At 37.6% G+C, this 22,595-nt stretch overlaps 1 protein-coding gene across 1 annotated transcript in view; it reads right to left on the minus strand.

Moving 5' to 3' along the window:
* fy (fuzzy planar cell polarity protein-like protein) overlaps positions 1 to 22,595 on the minus strand; it is a 47,358-nt gene that overhangs the window by 5,919 nt on the left and 18,844 nt on the right. Inside the window, exons 5-7 of the mRNA XM_075381164.1 lie at positions 15,332 to 15,529; positions 11,585 to 11,805; positions 1,537 to 1,664 (exon numbers count right to left, since the gene is read on the minus strand). Of these exons, the coding sequence (XP_075237279.1) occupies positions 1,537 to 1,664; positions 11,585 to 11,805; positions 15,332 to 15,529 (547 nt within the window). The remainder of the gene's footprint in view (positions 1 to 1,536; positions 1,665 to 11,584; positions 11,806 to 15,331; positions 15,530 to 22,595) is intronic.

Genomic DNA, 22,595 nt, shown 5'->3' on the forward strand with positions numbered 1-22,595 from the left:
CTTTCCTGCACATAGAACCATTTTTGTTTCCTTTGGTGCACTTTCACCTGCTTCCACCTGGTGGTTGGACTCTTGTTGTCGAGCTCTGGTGTAACGGTCAGTCCATGTTTCATCTGCTATTATAAAACATCAAAGAAACTCAGCAGAATCACATTTAAATAGATCTACACACCCTTGAGAAGTGCGATTTTGTACATGATCTGTAAAAAATGTAAAAGTAGGTATAAGACTAGAATATGAACAAAGGCATGCTCTGATTCAGAAAGTAGTGAGACAAAGATAATGAAGGATGAGAAAAAGTTACATCCAGTTATGAGAATATTCAAAGATATGCTACAATTCTAATATTCATCTATTCCTGTTTTCTTCGGTATGATTGTTATAATAGTAAAACTTTATCATTTTGTTAGTGACAAAACTACATCAATATCTAGCCACGAGATATAGCAGAAATGTAATGGATTCTGGGACAATAAAACGTAACAGGAGAACAAAATGTTGCATAAATACAACAGGTTTTTTGTTACTATTATCCCGAAACTCACTGATTCTGCCCTTTCATTTTCTTGTCAGTCACTATAATTATGGAATCAGGTATACCAGCTATGTCAATGTGTAAAAAAACATATAGCAATTGAATTTTTAACACTGGAAAAAGTACAGTGCTAGTGACATTCATCATCTAAAATCAATTTAGACTTCCGATAACATCCGACTTCATCACACCAAGATGAACAGGGTTATGTTATACAATTATTATTGTTTTAATACATTATTCTGCAAAATATAAATTTTAATCTAAGTCGTGGCATGTAAATCAACTTTCTTGTTAATTATATTTTAAACATCAAAAATGTTTAATTTAAAATGACAATGTTTATGGTTTTCCCCAAGGATTGGTGGCAGGATGGGAAAGGAAGACAGAATGTAGAGAGGGCCTTTAGATAAGTTTCAATCTCCATCCCTTCTATAGCTAATTGTACTTTGTCATTGCACACAACCGATTTCCTTAAATTTGATCCTTTTTTCCACTTTTTGGATTCAGCGCATGTTGGCCGAAAAATGCAGATTTGTCCATTGAATTTGTCCATGCTGAGAATGCAGACATCCTGCCATGTACATCCTTCCTGTAATCTTTTGTTGAGAGTTCTGTCATCAAAACATATTTCTGGTTAATCGGTTGGCAATAAGCACCATAACTCAAGCGTCTAACAAGTAAAGCCAGACTTCTAATAAACTACAAAATAGAATACTGTATCGATAAGGTTAGTAAAAACAAAAAATTCACAGCAAGGTAAATTATACCGCTGAATCTTTACTGCTTTTCAAGAAAAAAATGGCAAATAATTTTATTAAACAAACTGCAAATCAGAGGCGAATGGAGACTTCAAATTTCTACGTTAAAACATAAACGTTTTTAGTGACAAAACTAAGAAAAAATAAAAAAGTATATAAAACTTTTTATCCCACAATATTTTCTTCCTTTTTGAAGAAGAACAATAACTAATCGATATCAAAATGTAAAGATATGTTTACCTTTTTTCAATATACTTGGTGCAGTCTGATAATAAAAAGTTCTCAGAACATCACCAGCTTCTTTTTTATTACCAAACAAATTTCTACTCAATAAATATTTACCATAAAGAAAATTCACCAACAGCAACCTGTAACAAAAAAAAAAAACTGAATAGCCAAATTTTTTTTATAAAGTACATGTGTAATACATATATATATATATATATATACACTATAATATATACATATATATATATATATGGTTTTTGTTTGTTTGAGATATACAAAAAAACTACTCTATCAATTGCAGCCACATTTTTACCCATGCATCTTGACATAACTGAGAAGGTTTTTAGATACATTTCATCTTGAAAAATATTGAAAAAAAAAATTATGTAGCAATGGAGATTTGCCGGTTGAAGCATAAAATTAATGAACTGAACTGTGAGTTTATATCACAGTGTGAGCTGGGTTGGAACTGAATGAATCAAATCAATCGAATGAATAATATTACAAAAGTAATAGAATTAATTTTACGTTAAATAAAATCTGTATCTATACTATTACATAAAGAAGAAGAGGGATTTGTTTGTTCAGAATAAACAAAAAAAAAACTACTGAATCCAAAACAAAAGATTTTTACATATATTTCATATCGAAGAACCAACTGATCTATTGCTTTCACATTTTCAGGATATTCATAATACCATGGAAGGTTTTAAGCCTCAGACCAAGGCCCTAGCTCCCTTAAAGGTAAAAATATTCATTATTTCTTCACCTCCAAGGATGGTGAAGTTGTAAATGAAAGGTATTCAATGAAGAAAAAAAAGATTAATCCTTTTACATCATTATTATATTTCAGCCTCAACGGCAAAGAAATAAATTATGAATTTTTCATCGTCAAAGGAGTATGTACTTTAGTTACCACAGCTACTATTATTCTTTATTTGTAATTTAGTTTCTTTTTCAGATTTCTATAAAGCCTGAATACTTCGTTATTTATCAATATTATTCTCACAATAATAAGGATAACAAACAGTGCAGGGGTCCATGGAGCAGAGCCCTCTGGGTAAACAGGAATGGAAACCGAAGCAAGCTTTGCGGGTATCCAAGGCACTGTTCTCCTGAAACATAGGAATGGCAAGTAAAGCAACTTCTGCAGCCCTGGGATAAGTCCCATGGCACCAGGAGGCCCCAAGGAGCCCCTGAGTTGGCTCTGGGGTTCAGCTGGGCCCCCTTAGGGTCCAGGTTCTAGCTAGATGGGCCAGCTAGTATATAAATATAAAATGCTGACACTCATTCACAGAATATATATTATTAATAACAGAGCCCACATAAATACCTTCTAATATTTATCTTTTTTCAATGATGTTCTTTACAGAACTTGAATAAGATTTCAAACCCTAAACTTATTAAAATAATCATTCATTTATTAGAATTTTTTCCCAAAAAGGGCTGCTTTAACACTGAAAATCTTAAAAAATTTATTACTCACGATTTAAATAAAATCATTAAGGCTATGGCTCTAAATACAATATTTTATTAGATTATTCTGCAAAAAAAAAAGCATTAAAAATATACCATAAATGACACATCCACGTGCTATGTAAATCGCACTCAAAAACGCAACAATGGCTTCATGATCAACATTTTGAACTGTTCAGTTCTACAGACAGTTAGTTGTCCTTTGACGTACACACTTTAATGACAAAAGTAGTATAATTGGTTTTCTTGGCATTTCGCTCACCACCACTATATTCAGTCACCCTAAAGCATATGACCGAATGTCTGTGCCACAAACGGCTACTGAGCCTCGAAACAGTTTAGCAACCAATACTGTAAATAGCTCCTAGAGCTAACCTAACAGTAAGAGAGAACTAAGTGCGGTGCCATAAACCAATGGCTTACGTGTCCCAACCGTTCACTTCATATATTTACTAAAATGGGTAGAAGCACCCCATCAACTACTAAAAATATATATGACATCCATAAATTGAAATTTACTTTGTCTAAACAGCAATTCGCTGCCACGCCTAAATCGCTGAATGCCAGAAAGTACCTGTCCACCATATTAATGCGCTTGGAGCCTTAACTGGCTGGTGGTCAGCTGTATGTCTCTACGTTAGCTTCCCACAGCAGTGTAGTAGGAGTCTTTCCCTTAAGTAAACTACTGATGTCGGTTGAAAAAAGCAACCGCATCAAGGAACTCCCACACAGTCAGACAATGTGACTCTCGCCACATTGACTTGCCACTTGTGAGTTGGCCAATTTTCCCCTTGACCTCTAAGGTCCAGGGTGGCCCGGTCTCTGTCCCCACAAGAGCAGCGCAATCAAACATCAGGTGTTCAATTGATTGGGCCTCCCACAGACACACAGCTCATCAGCTGTCAGGCAGAACTGAAACAGATATTGGTTCAAATTAACATGGTTGGTGAGCACCTGGGCACCCGTTGCACTTAAAAACAAACTCAAGGCATACCAACCCCCCAGATCCCGTATATACTTGACAGGTATCTTCCCTTAGTCGTAGTGTCCCATTCCAGCTGCCATGCTTCCATTGCAAGGCTCTGCAGCTTCTTCCACAGGCAGGAAATGGGCAGCTGAACAAAATTTAGATCCAGGGCATTGTGATCACAGTTCCGTTCCGGTACTGGCCCAGCCCGAAATCGCATCCCAAATACCTTGGCCCTCCAGGCTCATCACAATCTCCACATGGATGCTCGAACTTTCACCACTAAATCGACTGGGAGAGCCTTTCCTAATACAGTGGTAGCCGCATAGGAGGTTGTTTTAAAAACACGACTGCATACAATTAAGGGTCTGCGCTGGAAACTCCTTAAATTTTGAAGAAGTGCTCTATTCATATCCAACCTATGCGCCAAAACAGGTGTGGTGTAAGAGGTCATGCTTTTGAAGACACCTCGGTACACCATGTACATTTGATGGCCTGACAACCCATAGTCCTTCCAAGCAATCCTTCTAAGTTTGTGCATCACTGAAACGGTGTCTGCTGCAACTTACCTAATGTAGTTGCTAAACAGCAATTTTTCATCAAACAAAACACATAGGTACTTAAGAACTCTCACTCGGCTGATTACACAACCTTTCTACTTAATGGGGGGGGGGTTTCAACTGTACAATTTGTCTGCACCCATCAGAAGCATAAACTTCGTCTTGGGCACAGAAATCTTTTTTAATTTTGAATGTTCATTCAGCTCTCCATGGTTGACAAGGTTGCCTGTGCTTGATCTTCCAGACGCGGTTGCGAATTACCACAAACTAACAGCAGACAGTCATCAGCGAAAGCCTGGGTCGAGACCCCTTCTGGGAATCTCAATCCCAGAAACCCGTCAATTACCAGATTCCACAGCAAGGGACCAAGTATGTAACCCTGCAGGCTTCCCCTGGTGACTGATTTTTCCACAGCTAGGTGCGTATCTTTAAACAGAGCCTGTCTTTAAGAACAGCCTGTCAAGCGGTTCTCTTATGGCAGGTTGCAAATGGAATAATATATCCGGGAGAAGTTGGTCAATTGCTGGTGCCTTTTTCAGTGCCATTCAAGAAACCACTCCGTCTATAACTACAGGATCCACGTCCATACGCCAAGTAAAGGCATAGCCCTCGCCATAACATCGACCTCTGCTTCACCCTCCAGAGCATCTGGAAACAGTGTATCCAGGAACGTCTGGTAAGTCGCCACAGATATTAAAGTGTGGACACGGCCACCAAACCTGCATCGAACACTGGACAGCACGTGCAATGGCTTTGGCCGGTAATATGATTTTACGAGCTGCCAGGGGCTGCGCTGCAACTCGCACATGGAGTTTTGCCATAATTTGGGTCTGGCTACCTTGATGGCATGAACATACTCATTACGGGTGCGCCGGTGGATCCACAGACGCTCTGCGTGCACATCATCAACAATAATCCTGATTAGGGGGCGACGCTGGTATCTTCTAGCAGACCTAACCCTTGTGCGCAGCATACAAAGGTCAGAGGAACACCACTTTTTACCGAGTTTCCGGCTGTGTTTAACAGACGGCTCCCCGGAAGCAGCAGTCATGACGGCTCCAGGCACACCCTGATCAGTGGACTGGCCACTACCTAAGGGCTGATCCCACCCTACTGTGAATACCTCTGAAAACGAACGAATTTAAAGTTAAATCAGTGCTATACCCATACCAATCAAAATTATATTTTACGCAACAGAAATTCTGACCTATACCCAAATAAGTTGACCAATTTAGGTCACCTAACAAGGAGAACGTAGCCTCATTCCGGACTGCGCAGGAACAGGGACAAACCCCGTACCTTCACCCGGTCCCATCATGGTGTCTCGTGTGGCATTACCAAGTCATGATAAGGGACCGCCACTGGCGGAGGAAAGCTACAGCCCTGGTCGCACAGGTTACCATCCCCCGGCGGATCGGCCACCCCCACCACCGGGAGCCCCAAATTGAATCACAAACAATACCAATATAACCATGGCACGATGCCAGTGCACCTACCTCCAACCATTGCAATGCCTAAGCCAGAACCCTAACCACCCTGGATCCTACCACGATCGAGTACCTCGATTAAACTTCCTCTGCAGACCTATACATCGCAAGGGCGCGAAGAAAACCAGCCACTATAGTCCATACCTCGCAGATCATCCAGTTACTACAGAGATCCAGAAAGGAATGTATTCTCTCAAGTTTCCTAACAGTTCATGAACTTTCAACCTCGTATCAGAGAAAGAAGTAGAGGACGTGGTCCACTGTATCATCAGTCCTGCAATCCAGGCATTGACTCGAATCCACCAAACAAAACCTAGCCAAACTCGCCCGAAAGGCACCATGGCCGGAAACTATATGATACAGTGATTGGGGGAGACTGATCCAATCGCACCTAAATTAGACACTATAGGAAATATACCATGCATGTAGCAACATGTGGGGGATTCGTCCCGCCTGACCTGCCAAGATGCAAGGGCCTGTTCTTCAATCTCCTGCTTTCGTTCTGACGTCAATGTAGTGTTCCTTACGCTCGTTAGCCAAGATATCTATTGGTTTGACTCCGGCTATAACACAGACAGCCTCTCGCAAGACAGTTAGGTAACCGCCTATAACAACCAGCAAGAGGAGTCGCTGGGCTCACAGCAAAATGTCCACGCAATACCTAAAAGCCATGCAGTGAGCCCAGACAGGCGCAGCATACAGCATAATAGCTTCGCTGACACCTTTGTAAAGGATACGCATGGTATGGTAATTCAACCCCCAATCAGGATGAATGACTCAACGGATTCCATAAAAAGCATCAGCGGCCTTTTTTGCTACATACTGTAGATGTTCCTTGAACCGAAAATTCTCATCAGGGATAACACCCAGGTATTTTTAGTCTAACGTACCGAATGGGGAGACCAGCCATCTGAACCCGGATTAGTCGGGAAGCAGCCAATCGTCCCTTAAGCAACATCATTGTGGTTTCTCTGGGCTGAAAATCATCTTATGTTGGAGACTCTGCAGTGTCTCACAAGCACACGCAGCACAGAATTCTACCTCGTTACGCGAATCACCTTCAATCAGTAGCAGCACGTTGTCAGCATAAGCGATTGCACGATAGCCATATGGCAACCTTAAACGCAACATCGAATCGAATTCTATGATCCAAAGAAGGGGGCTCATAATAATGCCCTGAGACCATCCTTTAGTTAAGGTCTTATGAACCTCCAAGCCGCCATCATGCAAGGAAACAATCTAATGGCTGAAATAACTTGAGAACACTTCTAGTTATTTTCGTGTACTTACACTTCTAAATCTAAAGAAGGGCAGAGAGCCACCATAAGTTGTTAAATGCCCCAGATATGTTCAGAAAAATCCCTAATACATATTTATATGGACTACAGGAAGCTATATCTATCACCTTTAGTATGGCATCCCCAGTGCTCTTGCCCGGTCAGAAACAATACTGGTTGTACATTAGCAAATGATCAGTGGCCAATCTAACATTAATACGCAAATATAGGACCTTTTCAAAAACCTTGCCAATCACGGGCAAGAGCGTTAGTGAACGGTAAGAAGAACTTACAGTAAGATCTTTGTCACCACCTTTGAACAACAACACCAAGTCTCCATGCTTCCAACACGCCGGAAAGTAGCCGGCGAAGAGCAACCTATTATATATTCTAGTTAGAGAACTAAGGACCACTGAAAGCGCTCAGACAAGGAGCTCCACTATGATACAATCATATCTGGGGACCTTATGCCGTGCTACAGATCACCTGGCGCACTTCCGCCTCAGTGATCTCAGAAGATTGTATGTCGGTCTCGAAAATCGTATGAAACCTCACCCACCACAGTGTCCTACGGGAGCAAATTATTCCACAAAATACTAAAGGACACGGTCCTTATCAATTACCACACCCTTGCAGGTTGACAAAGCTGACAGGGGGATATCTTTCCTGTGCTTATGTCCAAGGACTCTATACACAATGCCCCAAGGGTCTCTATTCCCTTGCTCCTGAATGAAGGAGCGCCAGCAATTAGGCTTGGAGGACCTAATGCTACAAAAGTACCTAGCCCTTGCTCTGCGGTAATCTGCAGTTAGGGCCGCACGCCGATTGGGATCACCCTCTTGTTGCGTAGCCCTTCTGAGTCGGTTCACAGACTGCTTCATTGCTGTCAGATTCCGAGACCACCAACCAGATATACGTCCCCGTCCAGTTCTCTAGGGATGGACTCCAACAAAGAGAATTTTGGCCAGTCTGCCTTCCTATGCAGGAAGCGCCCCCGATGAACAAGAAAGTGTCCCTCATGACCATAACGCAGCTCATCCACTATTTCGAAGGTGTCAACCGATGATCGCTAGAACAGTTGTCAACCACAGACCAGTCAAGGACCCTGCCAGGGATATTCCTACCAATAGTGATGTCAATATTTGTACCTGAAAAGGCCCGTCGTCCATTAACCGTACCAACATAAGTGGCCAACTGGTCTGCAACATTAAAGACCTCAAAATTTTGCTGCGCAATGAAACTGTCAATTAGGCCACCATCATGATCAGAAATCCCATTGTGCTAGAAAAGCAACTTCGCATTAACATCGGCACCAATAAGGATTGGACTATTGCCCACAATACGAAGGATCCTATCCCATCTCACTAAGTGTTCCTCAGTGAGATCCCTGTATTGGAAATATGAACTAACAACTGTAAGGTTCTGTCTGCAAACGGCAAGTCTGACCAGAACATGATGCGAGTCAGAAACCTGCCATATAGACACTATCAAGCAACTTCCTGCACAGAAGAGCAGACATTCAGGTATACCCTATACAAAACTTTTTCCAGCTGTGAAAGCCTGGCAGATCACCCCCCTAATTGCATATGGGTGCTGCAGAAGGACAACGTCGAGCCTCTCTCTACAATCTCACCTAACTCAATCTGGACAACATAAGCACCCTGGGCATTTAGTTGACCGAACCTAACCATCTAAGGAATTAAAGTGCAGCACAATGGCCCTTTAATAGCCACACTCCTTACTAACAGCTGGGTGTTCATGATTTTTGTGCAACCTCTTACAGTTAGCACAGGCTGGAGCCTCGAACCTATGTGAACAATCGTCATGTCTGTGGCCTTCCTTGCCACAATGGGCACACACCAAGGCAAACTTACAAAATTTAGCCCTGTGACCATATCTGCAGCACTTGAAACATCTTTGGATATCCATGTACTCTTTTAGTCGGCAGGACCCTAAATCAATAAATAGTCTGCTGGCGGACGTAAATTTTTTAAAGAGACCAGAACTTACCTCAAAGACTGTTAGCTAAATAGGAAGACAAGCCACCCAGTTCCGCCAAAACATCACAGGCCAATGGAACAGAACTGCCAGGCCTGCTCCCAGCTTGCAAAAACCCTCCAATAAGTGGGTTAATACCCTCCCAGGGGGTCATTCCTATATCTACTTCTGAAGTATTGTTGTCAGAACCAGTGTTCGAGGAGGTCGAAGAAAAAAGCTCCGGCCCCCTCCTCCAGCTAGGCTTCTTACCTACCTGCCCTGACCTAACAGTATACGAACAAAATGCTCGCTGTATTCCTTCTATTACAGATACTGGGCACAAGCCCACAAGCGTGACGATTACCCACAGTGAGCCACGGGCAGCTGGAGACCTTCTGTATTCTCCTGTCACTCTTTACACCTCCTCGTCACTACTAGATCAAATATGTGAAATCAAAGATCAACACACAGTTACAGATTATGGCCCCCGCTCTAAAAGAGCATGAACAGGACTAAGGGTAAAGGCCACTTTGCTTGTAACAGGGACCAGGTGTCATTGCTACTTTTTTCGCCGCGATGAGGTGAATGCTAGAACAAATCCTGCGTGAAAATCTCTAAATCCCCATGAAAAGAGGTACGAATTGTCTACCAATAAAGGTGCAAAACCGTTGTAACAGTTCTCAAACAGCAAGATTGTGAAACTGGGGAAGGTACATACTTGACCACCAGCTCAAAAATAGTACTGAAAAAGACTTTATACAATGCAATCTCTGCTCATGAAAAGGACCACAGATTGGACCTAAGGGCCCATCCATTAACCGAAACTGCCGCAGAACCCTATGAGGGCCCTCAAGATTGGCTAGCCAGTTTTGATGGCCCAAATTGTTCAGCCATCAATTCCACCTCCTCTCTGGGCTCCATGAGCCATTCTAACCCCTGCATGGTAGCAGCGCACTCTCGCCACAGCCTGTGCTGATCCAGTCCCCTTAGATTATAACAACCCAAATCTGGAACTCTTAGACCGCCTCCATAAGTGATCTCATAGGTTATAAGCCTATGATCGCTCACAATGGCCTCGAGCCAGACTGTCCAACTACTTGTACTTCACAGCAAGTCGTCAGTCACCAAAGTGACATTGATGCTACTTTCTCCCAGTTCAGAAGAGAAAGTTGGGAGTTGTTCTGCATCATTAATCAACTACAGGTTCCTTCCTGGCTTCCACCAACTGTTCTAGACCAGCGCCTCTGGAGTCAGTGAGTGGTGATCCCCAGGTGGAAGACTTGGCGTTAGTGTCCACAGCAACCAGCACTCTGATGCCCGGGAGACTGTCCAGAATCCTGCCCAACTTTGCCAGCAAGTTATCGATACTCCATCCAAGCTGGATGTATCCCAACACTAGTACGAGATTGAGCGTACCCCTTGTGATTCGTACAACAGTGAATTGCTCATCCAACAATTGGGGCATCCTAAAGACACGCAATGAATTTGAGCCAACCACGACCGCGGAGAGCAACTGTCCCCCATGAGAATGAATAACATCTATCCCATGGAAGCCGACCACCCTGCCACCGACCGCGTATGACTTCTGAACCAAGCGGACCTCGAGGTTGTACTTTTCAAGGTGCCTCATGGATTCACTGGTGGCCGCACGGGCATGATACAACTGCCCCAGGCGCAAGCGTTCAACATGGTGGAGTTTGTCCACAAAGGCTTCTCCCAATTCAGGCGTCACCATAAGCTGTGTTTTTTTACAGCTGTTTACCGGCTTGAAGCCCCTGACTCGCTGCACAACCTGGTCCACCTTGCTAGATAGTTGTGAAATGACCAAGTCCAAGGCAAGGTTGGCATCTTGGAGTCCTTCAGAATTTAATGCCACATCCGAGACCAACAACGCATATTGATCTTCTTTGACTTGTTTGAACCATTCGGTAGTCAACTTTCTGTTGTTTCCACGGTCAAAGATTTCCTTGTTAGTCTCTGTTTTTGTCCATTCTCAACAAGTATCTCTAGATAGCAAGTCTACACTTTCTAATCATGTCCGACAACGTTCAAAGATTTTCACAGTTTCTGTCATATTCTGTTTTTACTTCTTTTTCTTTTTGCATTATATAAAGTAGATATTTCTGAAACAGTATTAAATTCCCCTTATAATAATTGTACAACAAGACAAAGCCTAAGAATGAGAATAGCACTGACCAGCTGTTGAAAATGTTTACAAAAAACATAATTAGAAACCTGTTAATTAACATTATTATTAAAAGATTATTATAAAGAGAAAAAAATTATATTTAAAAACAGAAAATCAATTCTACTCACCCTATAACACCATTATGTAATGTAACATTTTGAGGTAAACTACGTGGTGTCTGCTGTGGAGAACACGCTGTACTCGACTGTACAATTCTTAATAACTCAGCAGCAGGTCTCCAACATTTGCCAACTTGTTGCTCAACAACTACTAAAGGTGGCGATGGACCGCACAAAGCTGCCACTTTAACACCATTAACTACACATACTGATACCAATCTAAAAGGCACCTTAAAAATAGATAATGCAAATTAATATGGAGTTTAATTTTAAAAAAAAAACAACTATAGGGAAAACAATACCAAGCATCTTGCACAATTTTCATGTTCAAAATTCATCTTAAAACATTGATCATTATAAATAAATAATATTATGTCACTTTTGTACTATACAAGGTCTGTAAATAAAGTAATGAGACTAGTTTTTTTGGCAACATTGTAAATCGAAGTTGCAACACTATAAATTTACTACTAAACGAACATATGGTTATATGAACAGCCGATTTATATTAGGTATATTTTAGTGTACTGTTGCCACATGAGACGAAAACAAACTTTTTGTAAAATGAGTTTTTGTTGTGCGTTATAAAAATGAGTAACACTTATTATGAGCAACCAATTTGTGCAATCAAGTATTGTGTTAAACTCTGTGAGAATGCTACTGAAACTTTTTAAAAATTGAAAAGGACATATGAAAATGACACTCCATCACGAGCCTAAGTTTTTAGGTGGTTTAAAGTATTTTCAGATAGCCAGGCATCAGTTGTGGACGATCCACGCTCTGGAAGACCGTTAACATCAAAAAGTGATGACAATGTTGAGTGAATCAGAGACTTGATACGGTACGACCGGCGATTACCTGTCAGAATGATTGCAGAACAATTGAATTTGAACCATACCACAGTCAAATTGGACATGAAAAGAGTTTGTGCAAAATTGGTCCCAAAAAACCTTACTGTTGAACAGAAACACAACAGGGTGGAAGTGTGCCACGATCTTCTAGGGTGAATTGAAACCGATCCTGATTTTCTAAAAAATGTTATTTCTGGTGATGAATTTTGGATACTTGAGTACGACCCATAAACAAAACGCCAGAGCAAGGAGTGGCACACTTCAAACTCACCACGACCCAAAAAAGCAAAAATGAGAAAAGCAAAAATCAAAACCATACCGATTTGTTTCTTTGAGAGTAATGACATTGTCCATAAGGAATTTTTCCTGCAGGACAAACTGTAAATCAATATATTTACAATGAAATTCTTGAAAGACTGCAGATAAGAGTTGTTTGTATGAAACCAGCCATCAAAGAGAACTGGATGCTGCATCATGACAATGCATTTTGTCACACTGCACTCTCAATTAATGAGTTTTTAGCAAAGAAAAACATTCCTGTAGTTCATCAACCACCTTATTCACCTGACTTGTGTTCCTGCGACTTTTTCCTGCTTCCAACTTTAAAAAAACACCTCAAAGGACACCATTTTGGAACAGTAGAAAACATTAAAAAAATGTAACTGACCATCTGAAGGATATTCTGGTTTCTGAGTTTCAACATTGTTATGAAGAGTGCAAAAACCATTTGAAGCATTGCGTGGCTTCCCAAGGGAACTGTATCGAAACACATATGGCTAAAACACATACAGCCTCAATATCATCCTGTTGGTTTTTTTTTCACAGCCGATCCAGTGTCTTCAGTTTTTAATCTATGTTTTTATTGTGCGTTTTGATGGAAAACACCCTAAACTATAATGCTGTCAGAACTCCCTCCGTGCATTTTCACAACTATTGTCGATTCTGTAAAACATTTTTATGACAAAAGCAGGCTGTTGACTGTTCCACTATGAAATGAGTGGCAAGGTTGCCTCAGCGTAATTTTTGCAGTGCCGTCAACTGTACCATGACTACGCACTATGCATTTCATAAGTTCCAGTTTTTTCGTGTCAGCTGGTATTAGAATCAATAAATCTTGAAAAACGTAAATAAAAGACAGCCGGAAAAAATTTGATATGAAAGAACCAAAAGGAACACCTCGGTAAGTAAATTATTGACAAAATTTATCATCATTAGAAAAATACAGATTTTTATTCGTACATTTATCTCCTTTCAAACAGGGAAACAGACAGGTCTTTTACTTTTAAGAAGTTCTGAGTACAATATTTTTCCAAAATTCTCATTTTAAGTAAATTTAAAAAGAATTCTTATTAATGAATATTCAAAAGGATTTTGGAAATAATAAATTATTAATATTCGGTATAATTACAATTAATATTACTATCACTGCAATATCTGCCGTTATAATGATAGGAAATTGAATATTTAATTATGTCAATTTGATTTTTTTTAAATCTCTATTATTCTCTATTACTAGTATGTTCATTGCAATCTGTTCAACTTTTGAACAATAAGCAATCCCATGGACTAATGAGATGACCATTTAAGAAGTTGCTTTGGACAGATTCAGGCCAACCATCCTTAAATGTGTAGATGTGTGATTAATTGAACCCCGACCACCAAAGTATACCGGTATCCACTACTTAGTATTCAAATCTGTATAAAAATAGCTTACCTTCATTAGATTTGAACCTCAGAACCTCTGACTTCGATAATCAGCTAATTTGCAAAACCAATTTTGCCACTAGACCAAACAGGTAGTTTCTTTTTTAATTTTAACTCTGCACGTTTTTAATGTAAGTGTGTAACATACAATAATTGTATACTGATGATCACACTTTTTTTATAAGTCCAATGTCAAAGTAAGTGTTATTCTGTTATATTATAATGTATCTGGTGTTTTGTATTTTTAATATACTATATTAGTATTTCAATACATGAGTACAATTACGTTTGAAAAATATATATATGTATACTATTTATTATATATGTACTTTTTTTTATGTTCATTATATTATTGTTTGATATTATTTTCACGACTGAAACTTGATGAATATTTTATCTTTGATTAATATTTTCATTATTACCACTTTATCATACAATAATTAAATATTACAATAAAATAAAAAAATTTAAAATCGTTTTTAAATTATAGACTTATAAATACTCTTAATCTAATTTCAATTAAAATTTTATTTTTTAAATCTATTAAGATTAATTGAAAGTTTAATATTTAATTACAATCTGGTTAAGCGATAATGACCAAAAACATGCTTATGGTCATAAATCACACTGTTTCATACACAAAACAACCTGTTTTGTGATAACACAAAGCAACCTTTTTTACTAACATGAAGTTGTGCATCACGATTTTGTACCGCAGGATGAGATTATTTTACAAATAGTATTTCAAAAAGTTTTTCATCGTCTTCATAAAATAGTTCGGTTCAACAACATACCAGAGTTAACAAATCATAACACTGGAGTCAGATCACAAAAATCTTTCTGCGCATTTTTCACCTCTACCCTAGGATGTCTTGGCCGACATGAAATTTCCAAGTTCACCAAACTAATTGCACTTCAGATATGGCTCCTTGTGATTTGTAATTATTTCCTGGGTCGAAGAACCCATTGAAAGTCAAAATAACATAAAGAAGGATACAGGAAAAAATTGATAGCTGTACTTCAAGAAAACTTTCAGAGATGTTTCCAGCAACGTAAGAACTGTTGGGTTAAGTATATGTAATTACAAGCAGACTATTTTAAAGCAGATTACAATCGGAGGCTATGATCTGATGCTGTCTGAACAGACCTCTTGTATGTGACCAAACATTAACGCTACAATAAATTAATGGATGAAACTTACCGATGGGCTTTTACAGGGCAAAAACACTGGCATATCGGTCGAAGTACAATTATCAAAACACTCGATTAACAAGGTTAACAATTTACGTTCTTCAATAGTTAACTCCCACCAACCAGCAGTGGCAACTGCAATACAATTTCCCAAGAAGAAACAAGCAAACAATGACTCAATGCATTCAGAAAAAGCATCTAAACAACTCTGTAACAAAAAAATAAAATAAAATTATACAATGACAATAAATTGTAATTATAATTATTTATAAATTGACACTAGTAAATACATACCGACATTAGATTGTAATGATAGAAGAAATTTTTTTTTTTTTGTCTTCAGTCATTTGACTGGTTTGATGCAGCTCTCCAAGATTCCCTATCTAGTGCAAGTTGTTTCATTTCAGTATACCCTCTACATCCTACATCCCTAACAATTTGTTTTACATATTCCAAACGTGGCCTGCCTGCACAATATTTTCCTTCTACCTGTCCTTCCAATATTAAAGCGACTATTCCAGGATCCCTTAGTATGTGGCCTATAAGTCTGTCTCTTCTTTTAACTATATTTTTCCAAATGCTTCTTTCTTCATCTATTTGCCGCAATACCTCTTCATTTGTCACTTTATCCACCCATCTGATTTTTAACATTCTCCTATAGCACCGCATTTCAAAAGCTTCTAATCTTTTCTTCTCAGATACTCCGATTGTCCAAGTTTCACTTCCATATACAGCGACACTCCAAACATACACTTTCAAAATCTTTTCCTGACATTTAAATTAATTTTTGATGTAAACAAATTATATTTCTTACTGAAGGCTCGTTTAGCTTGTGCTATTCGGTATTTTATATCGCTCCTGCTTCATCCATCTTTAGTAATTCTACTTCCCAAATAACAAAATTCTTCTACCTCCATAATCTTTTCTCCTCCTATTTTCACATTCAGTGGTCCATCTTTGTTATTTCTACTACATTTCATTACTTTTGTTTTGTTCTTGTTTATTTTCATGCGATAGTTCTTGCGTAAGACTTCATCTATGCCGTTCATTGTTTCTTCTAAATCCTCTTTACTCTCGGCTAGAATTACTATATCATCAGCAAATCGTAGCATCTTTATCTTTTCACCTTGTACTGTTACTCCGAATCTAAATTGTTCTTTAACATCATTAACTGCTAGTTCCATGTAAAGATTAAAAAGTAACGGAGATAGGGAACATCCTTGTCGGACTCCCTTTCTTATTACGGCTTCTATCTTATGTTCTTCAATTGTTACTGTTGCTGTTTGGTTCCTGTACATGTTAGCAATTGTTCTTCTATCTCTGTATTTGAACCTTAATTTTTTTTTAATGCTGAACATCTTATTCCAGTCTACGTTATCGAATGCCTTTCTAGGTCTATAAACGCCAAGTATGTTGGTTTGTTTTTCTTTAATCTTCCTTCTACTATTAATCTGAGGCCTAAAATTGCTTCCCTTGTCCCTATACTTTTCCTGAAACCAAATTGGTCTTCTCCTCACTTCTTCCACTCTCCTCTCAATTCTTCTGTATAGAATTCTAGTTAAGATTTTTGATGCATGACTAGTTAAACTAATTGTTCTGTATTCTTCACATTTATCTGCCCCTGCTTTCTTTGGTATCATGACTATAACACTTTTTTTGAAGTCTGACGGAAATTCCCCTTTTTCATAAATATTACACACCAGTTTGTATAATCTCTCAATCGCTTCCTCACCTGCACTGCACAGTAATTCTACAGGTATTCCGTCTATTCCAGGAGCCTTTCTGCCATTTAAATCTTTTAATGCTCTCTTAAATTCAGATCTCGGTATTGTTTCTCCCATTTCATCCTCCTCAAGAAAGATAGAAGAAATATTTTACCTGAATCATAAATGAGAAATGAAGGTGACACACAATCTCAGTGATTTGGCTGAAGAAGAGGAGTAAAGAAAGGGAGTCACTAAATCCTAATGTTTTTAATGTATGGGTTTATGATATGAAAAAATGCTCTAGAAGAAGAACAAGGAATCATGTATGTAGGAGAACATACGATAGATGATTCCAAAATTGAAAGATATTATGACAGAATATTTAATGTAAATAAATACTATGAAAACAAAAGTAATGCGGATAGGAAACAGTAAGCAAATGAATGTGTACATAAAAGAAGGAAGAATTTAATGAGTAAAACAAAACAGATAATTACATATTATAAAACTGAAAAAAAAAACAAAAAATAGCAGTGCCTAAGGAAGCACTTACAAAAACAGCTATTACATAAATCTACACAAAATGTTCCAGGACTAAAGCTATTAAAACAGAACTAGCAGTGTACTCTCTCGTAGGTTGTAACTTGTCGAGAGAAGCCTTGTGAACAATATAATCAAAACTCATTCAATTTGGGTTAGCGGTTTTTTTATATCTGTTTTGTGAAGGTATTTTTTGCCGACTGTCAAATTTTAAAAAAATGGAACAATGTGCCAATGTAGAATTTTGTTTTTTGCGTGGAAAAGCGCCACAGAAATATTTCAACTGATAAACAAGTACTTGGTGATGAATCTATGTCTTGTTTATGTGCGTTTGCGGTTTGCTTGTTTTCTTGATGGTTGGATGTCATTAAAAGACAATGAGAGAAGGGGAGTCCAGTAACATAGTAGTGATGAAAATGTCAAATGGTCCATGAATTACTGAATGCTTTTTTGAATGTTTCATGATTTTTCTTTTTAAATGTTTTATGTTTTTTTTTTAATGTTACTGAATGTTTTCAATGCAACGTCGAAGCAATATTTTTGTTTGTTGAATAAATAGTATAAGTGTTTGTTATTTATTTTTCATTCTGTTTACCGGGTATATTTCCATTTTATTACTTATTTATAAATTTTGTTGCTTGGGTAGCCAATAGGCCATATTTTTAGCGGGTAGTTTATTTATTTAAACTGATCACCTGGGTTGGTAATTTATCAGGACTGCCTTCCTGGTTCTGGTTGTATTGTTTTCAAACAAATAATAATAGAATAATTAATTTAATTATTCTAATTTCTTTAGATTTATTTAGTTTATGTTTGTAACAGCTATTTGTTTAAAACAACTGTTGATTTGCAGATATTTTATTTGTTTATCTTTATAAAGGTCTGCTACTGGTCGGATCTTGTTAGTACAACATCTTGTAAACAAACATCATTTTGTTTACTGTGTTTGTTTCTTCTGCTTTAGTGTTTTTGTGTTAATATCATGTCCAAGCAGGAAGGCAAATGACAGGGTAGGCCCAGGCAAGATAAACCCAGTGAGGTCATTGCTGAGGTGCGGTTTGACGATTTGAATTGGAGGAGGAGATTTTGAAAAATGAGAAGTCGTAGATAACATCCCAGATGGGTTAGTTGTGGTGGCTCCCTTAACAGGAAGCTTAGTAGATGGCTTACTGCCAACTGTGGAAAAGTAGACAAAAAAAAGGTTGTATTTATTTAATAAACCATTTTTGCTGTACACCTATTTGTCTGTTTAATTACTGAATGATCCTCATACATTGAACAGGATGCACATTTATGAGCTTTAACTCATCTAACCTGAAGATCCAACTTTATACTTTCCTGTCTAGATAGCATTATAGCAGAGTTACAGCTATAGAAGGGAAAGTATTGTAATAGTTGCGATTTGGGCATATGTGGTTTTCACCAGATCTTGATGTTTTGACACCTAAAGAATCCAAAAAACCGGATGGAAATTTTTTGGATGTTAATGGTATGTGCACCCACGTGTGTGTTCAGAGTTGGTTTCTATATCACCTTATTTAAGAACTACTGGACCGATTTTGACCAAATGCACTCAGATTACTTCTACGTATGGAGCATTAATACAGTTAAATTTTCAAATTAAAAGGTCAAGGGGATGAGGCTGTACAGCAAGATCACCCTTAATATCTCAAGATTTTGTCTAACTAAGGTCTTATTTTTCTTAGGCACATTTGTTAACAATTAAAATATATTAATATTACTAACAAAAAAATTTTCTTAAATCACCTCGACCCCAAAAAAATTTTCAAAAATGCTCTAAATAAACAAGTGGCTAAGCGGGAAGTACCTCCTCTCACTACAAGGAATGCTAGGGTAGCATTGACGTACAACTTCTGTAGTTGTCTTTCCTTCTTTTCCTGTTTAGCCTCTGTGCCAGAGCAGTAATGTAACACCACTGATGAGAGGTAAAATTAAGTAAATGGATAATATTTCAAGTGTAAAAAAATATTTAAAATAGCTGCTAGTACTGCCACACCCACACAAATGATATACAGTGTGCGCTTGCGCTTTAGTTAGAATCATTGAATTAAATAAACAAAAAATATTATATTTAAATAAAATGATAAATATTTTTAATTAGTTTTTGTGTGTAAGCCGTGCATCACAAAAAAAATCCCTTTCAGCAAACCATTAGGCGGTAGATTTCACCGGTGCTTAGGAGATAAAAAAGATTTCCACCTTAAAGTTAAAAAAAACATCAAATTTACCCAATATGACAATGGTTGCATGTAAAAAAAAGTTTGATATGTTTAGCATACAACAAACTCAATCATCTTACAATTCCAACAACATTTTGGTCATCCCTTGCTGTAAGGGTTGGTCATATCAAAGATTGTTTCAGACAATAGTTTTAGGTAATGTTTAGAAGACTATTGATCACTTTAAACCGATTCGATACTGTACCTATAAAGGGAGGTATGATTTTTTTTTGTCTTTGAAACCCATTTTTTCACCCCCTGGGCCAATGGTTGGTGATATCAAAAAACTTAACTTAGATAAGTTTTAGGCCCTCATCCAAACAATACTAGGAATTTTAAACGAATTCGATATTTTACTTAATAAGAAAGTTATAGTGATATTTTTTTTCTAAAAACCCCCCCTTTTCCACCTCATGGTCTGATTTTACCCATTAATGTACTTGACCAAGATTTTGAGTCTTTATATTTTATGTATCAATTTGAAAGTGACTGGTGCAAAATTACAGCAATTATAATGTCCACAGGAGAGTGAAATTATATATATATATATATATATATATATATACACGCACAGTGCTCAGCAAGTGTGTGTCCTATCAATGCAAATAAATAGTAGATGAATGGAGCTAAAAGTCTGTTGAGGTGATGGTACATTATCATGATGCAAAATAACTTTGAGTTGCCTTTTTTGATATTCAGGTCGTTTGTCACGCAATGCTTGATTCAAATCGATCATTTGTTGTCGGTAGTGTTCAGTATTAATGATTTTGCCAGGTTTTAGCAGCTCATAATAGATCACACCCTTCTGATCCCACCAAACACAGAGCATTGTCTTCTTTCCAAAGCGATCTGGCCTTGAAATCAATGTCGATGGTTTGCCTGGAGTTACCCATGATCTTTTACACTTAGGATTCTTGAATATATCCACTTTTCATCATCGGCCATAATTTGATGGAGAAATTACTTTCTTTTGTACCTGGCGAGCAGCATTTCACATGTGGTTTTTCGATTTTCTCGCTGTCTTACAATCAGTTAAGGTGGAACCCATTTTCCCATCTTCTGGAATTTTTCCATGGCTTTCAAACATATGGAGACGGTTTCTCATGTTGCATTTAATTGATCTGTGAGTTGTTGTTGCGTTTGAGCATCATCCTCATCTAACAATGCTTGCAATTCACTGTCTTCAAACTTTTTCAGTGGTCTTCCACTTTCTTTGTTTCTCATGTCAAAATCGCCTTTTGAATTTTTTTTTAAACCACTCAAAGCACTGTGATTTACCAAGAGCATGCTCATCATACGCTTCGACAAGCATTTGATGCGATTCTGCAGCAGTTTTCTTTAAACGGTAACAGAAAATCAATGCCGTCTGCAAATCGTAATTTGTAGGTACAAAACTCGACAAGTTCAGCGCTAATTAAAACTGTGCTGTTGTGAGTTGAAAATCTTTGTCAGCTGTCGTCAACAAAAGAAAATGGCGCCAATGGTACGGTTTGACAGTAACTACATTGACAGATAGGGCCATCTACGGGCAAATTCTGGTTTCATATTTACATACCTGGTATGTGTGTATATATATATATATAAACTTTTGAACTGACTGTGTTTTTGGAGTCTGGGGGATGTGAAACACGAAGATGTTGAAATTTTCCAGAAGTTGAATCATGGTACCCATTACAATATGTAGCTTTCTTATGAAATCTACCTAAAAGCCACATGGCGAGAAACTCCTGCAACTGTGTTGTCAATTTTTTTCATATTATTGTAGGATAATGTCTTTTTATCAAAGTAATAATGCGTTTTACAAAGTAGTACGCACAGCTGATGACTTCGTATTGTGTGAACCATCACTTAATTTATAGATTTTGGTTTTTAGTCATTTGTGTACATATCAGACATTTAAGATATTTACATTATTATTTTTAAACTGTATTATTTAGTCTTTTTTTTTTTTTTATGATCTAACTGGATTTGAATTTATTTATAAATTTAATTTTACTTTATAAATTTTATTTATAGGAAATTCAGTGTTGTAAGGTTATTTGTTTATAGTGGAGATTTCTATAAAATATTGGCCTAATACTTAATCATTAGTCAACGGTAATAATTTAATTCGGTTTAGTTTATCATTATGATTTATAACTCATGATTTTTTTTTTAATTCTTCAGTCAGCGTAGAAAATAAATAAAAAGAAAACTAGTTTCATATGTTAATAAGGGATACATAAAATTAAACATTAATAAGATACATGAGCTCGTAAAATAAAGTAAATTAAGAATATTTTTTTTAAATTTTGACATAATATTTTTAAGAGTAAAGTCAATCAATCACTCATTTGAACAAAACAGATGGGTTTTACAGAAATATTTTCATCACTTCCCTTTATAGGCGGTAGCCATACCGCCTATAAAGGGAAGTATCCACATCGGCCCAAAATTTTGAAGTCGAGTTTTTTGCAAAAAATGACGTTTCATGACCCCGAGTTCAAAAAAAATTATAAAAATTTCTGAAAGATATGCGTACTTATATACATACCTTGTACGTGTGTTGGCCTGAGATTGACTCGACATAAATTCTTTGAAAATGGCTCAAAAAGTTCTACATATATATGGGGTATTGGCGGCATTACATTTTGGAAAAGATTACAAAAGGGGAGGGAAAAGTTTTGCCATTTTGAATTTTTTATAGTAGTAGTAGAAAATTCAGCTTAGTATGATGAAAATACTTGAGGTATTTAAAGTTACAAAATTTTAAATCAATCAAAATTAGGGGTGGGAGGATGTTCCAGTT

Source organism: Lycorma delicatula, chromosome 13 (genome assembly GCF_047948215.1).
Source record: "Lycorma delicatula isolate Av1 chromosome 13, ASM4794821v1, whole genome shotgun sequence".
Taxonomy (NCBI): Eukaryota; Metazoa; Arthropoda; class Insecta; order Hemiptera; family Fulgoridae; genus Lycorma; species Lycorma delicatula.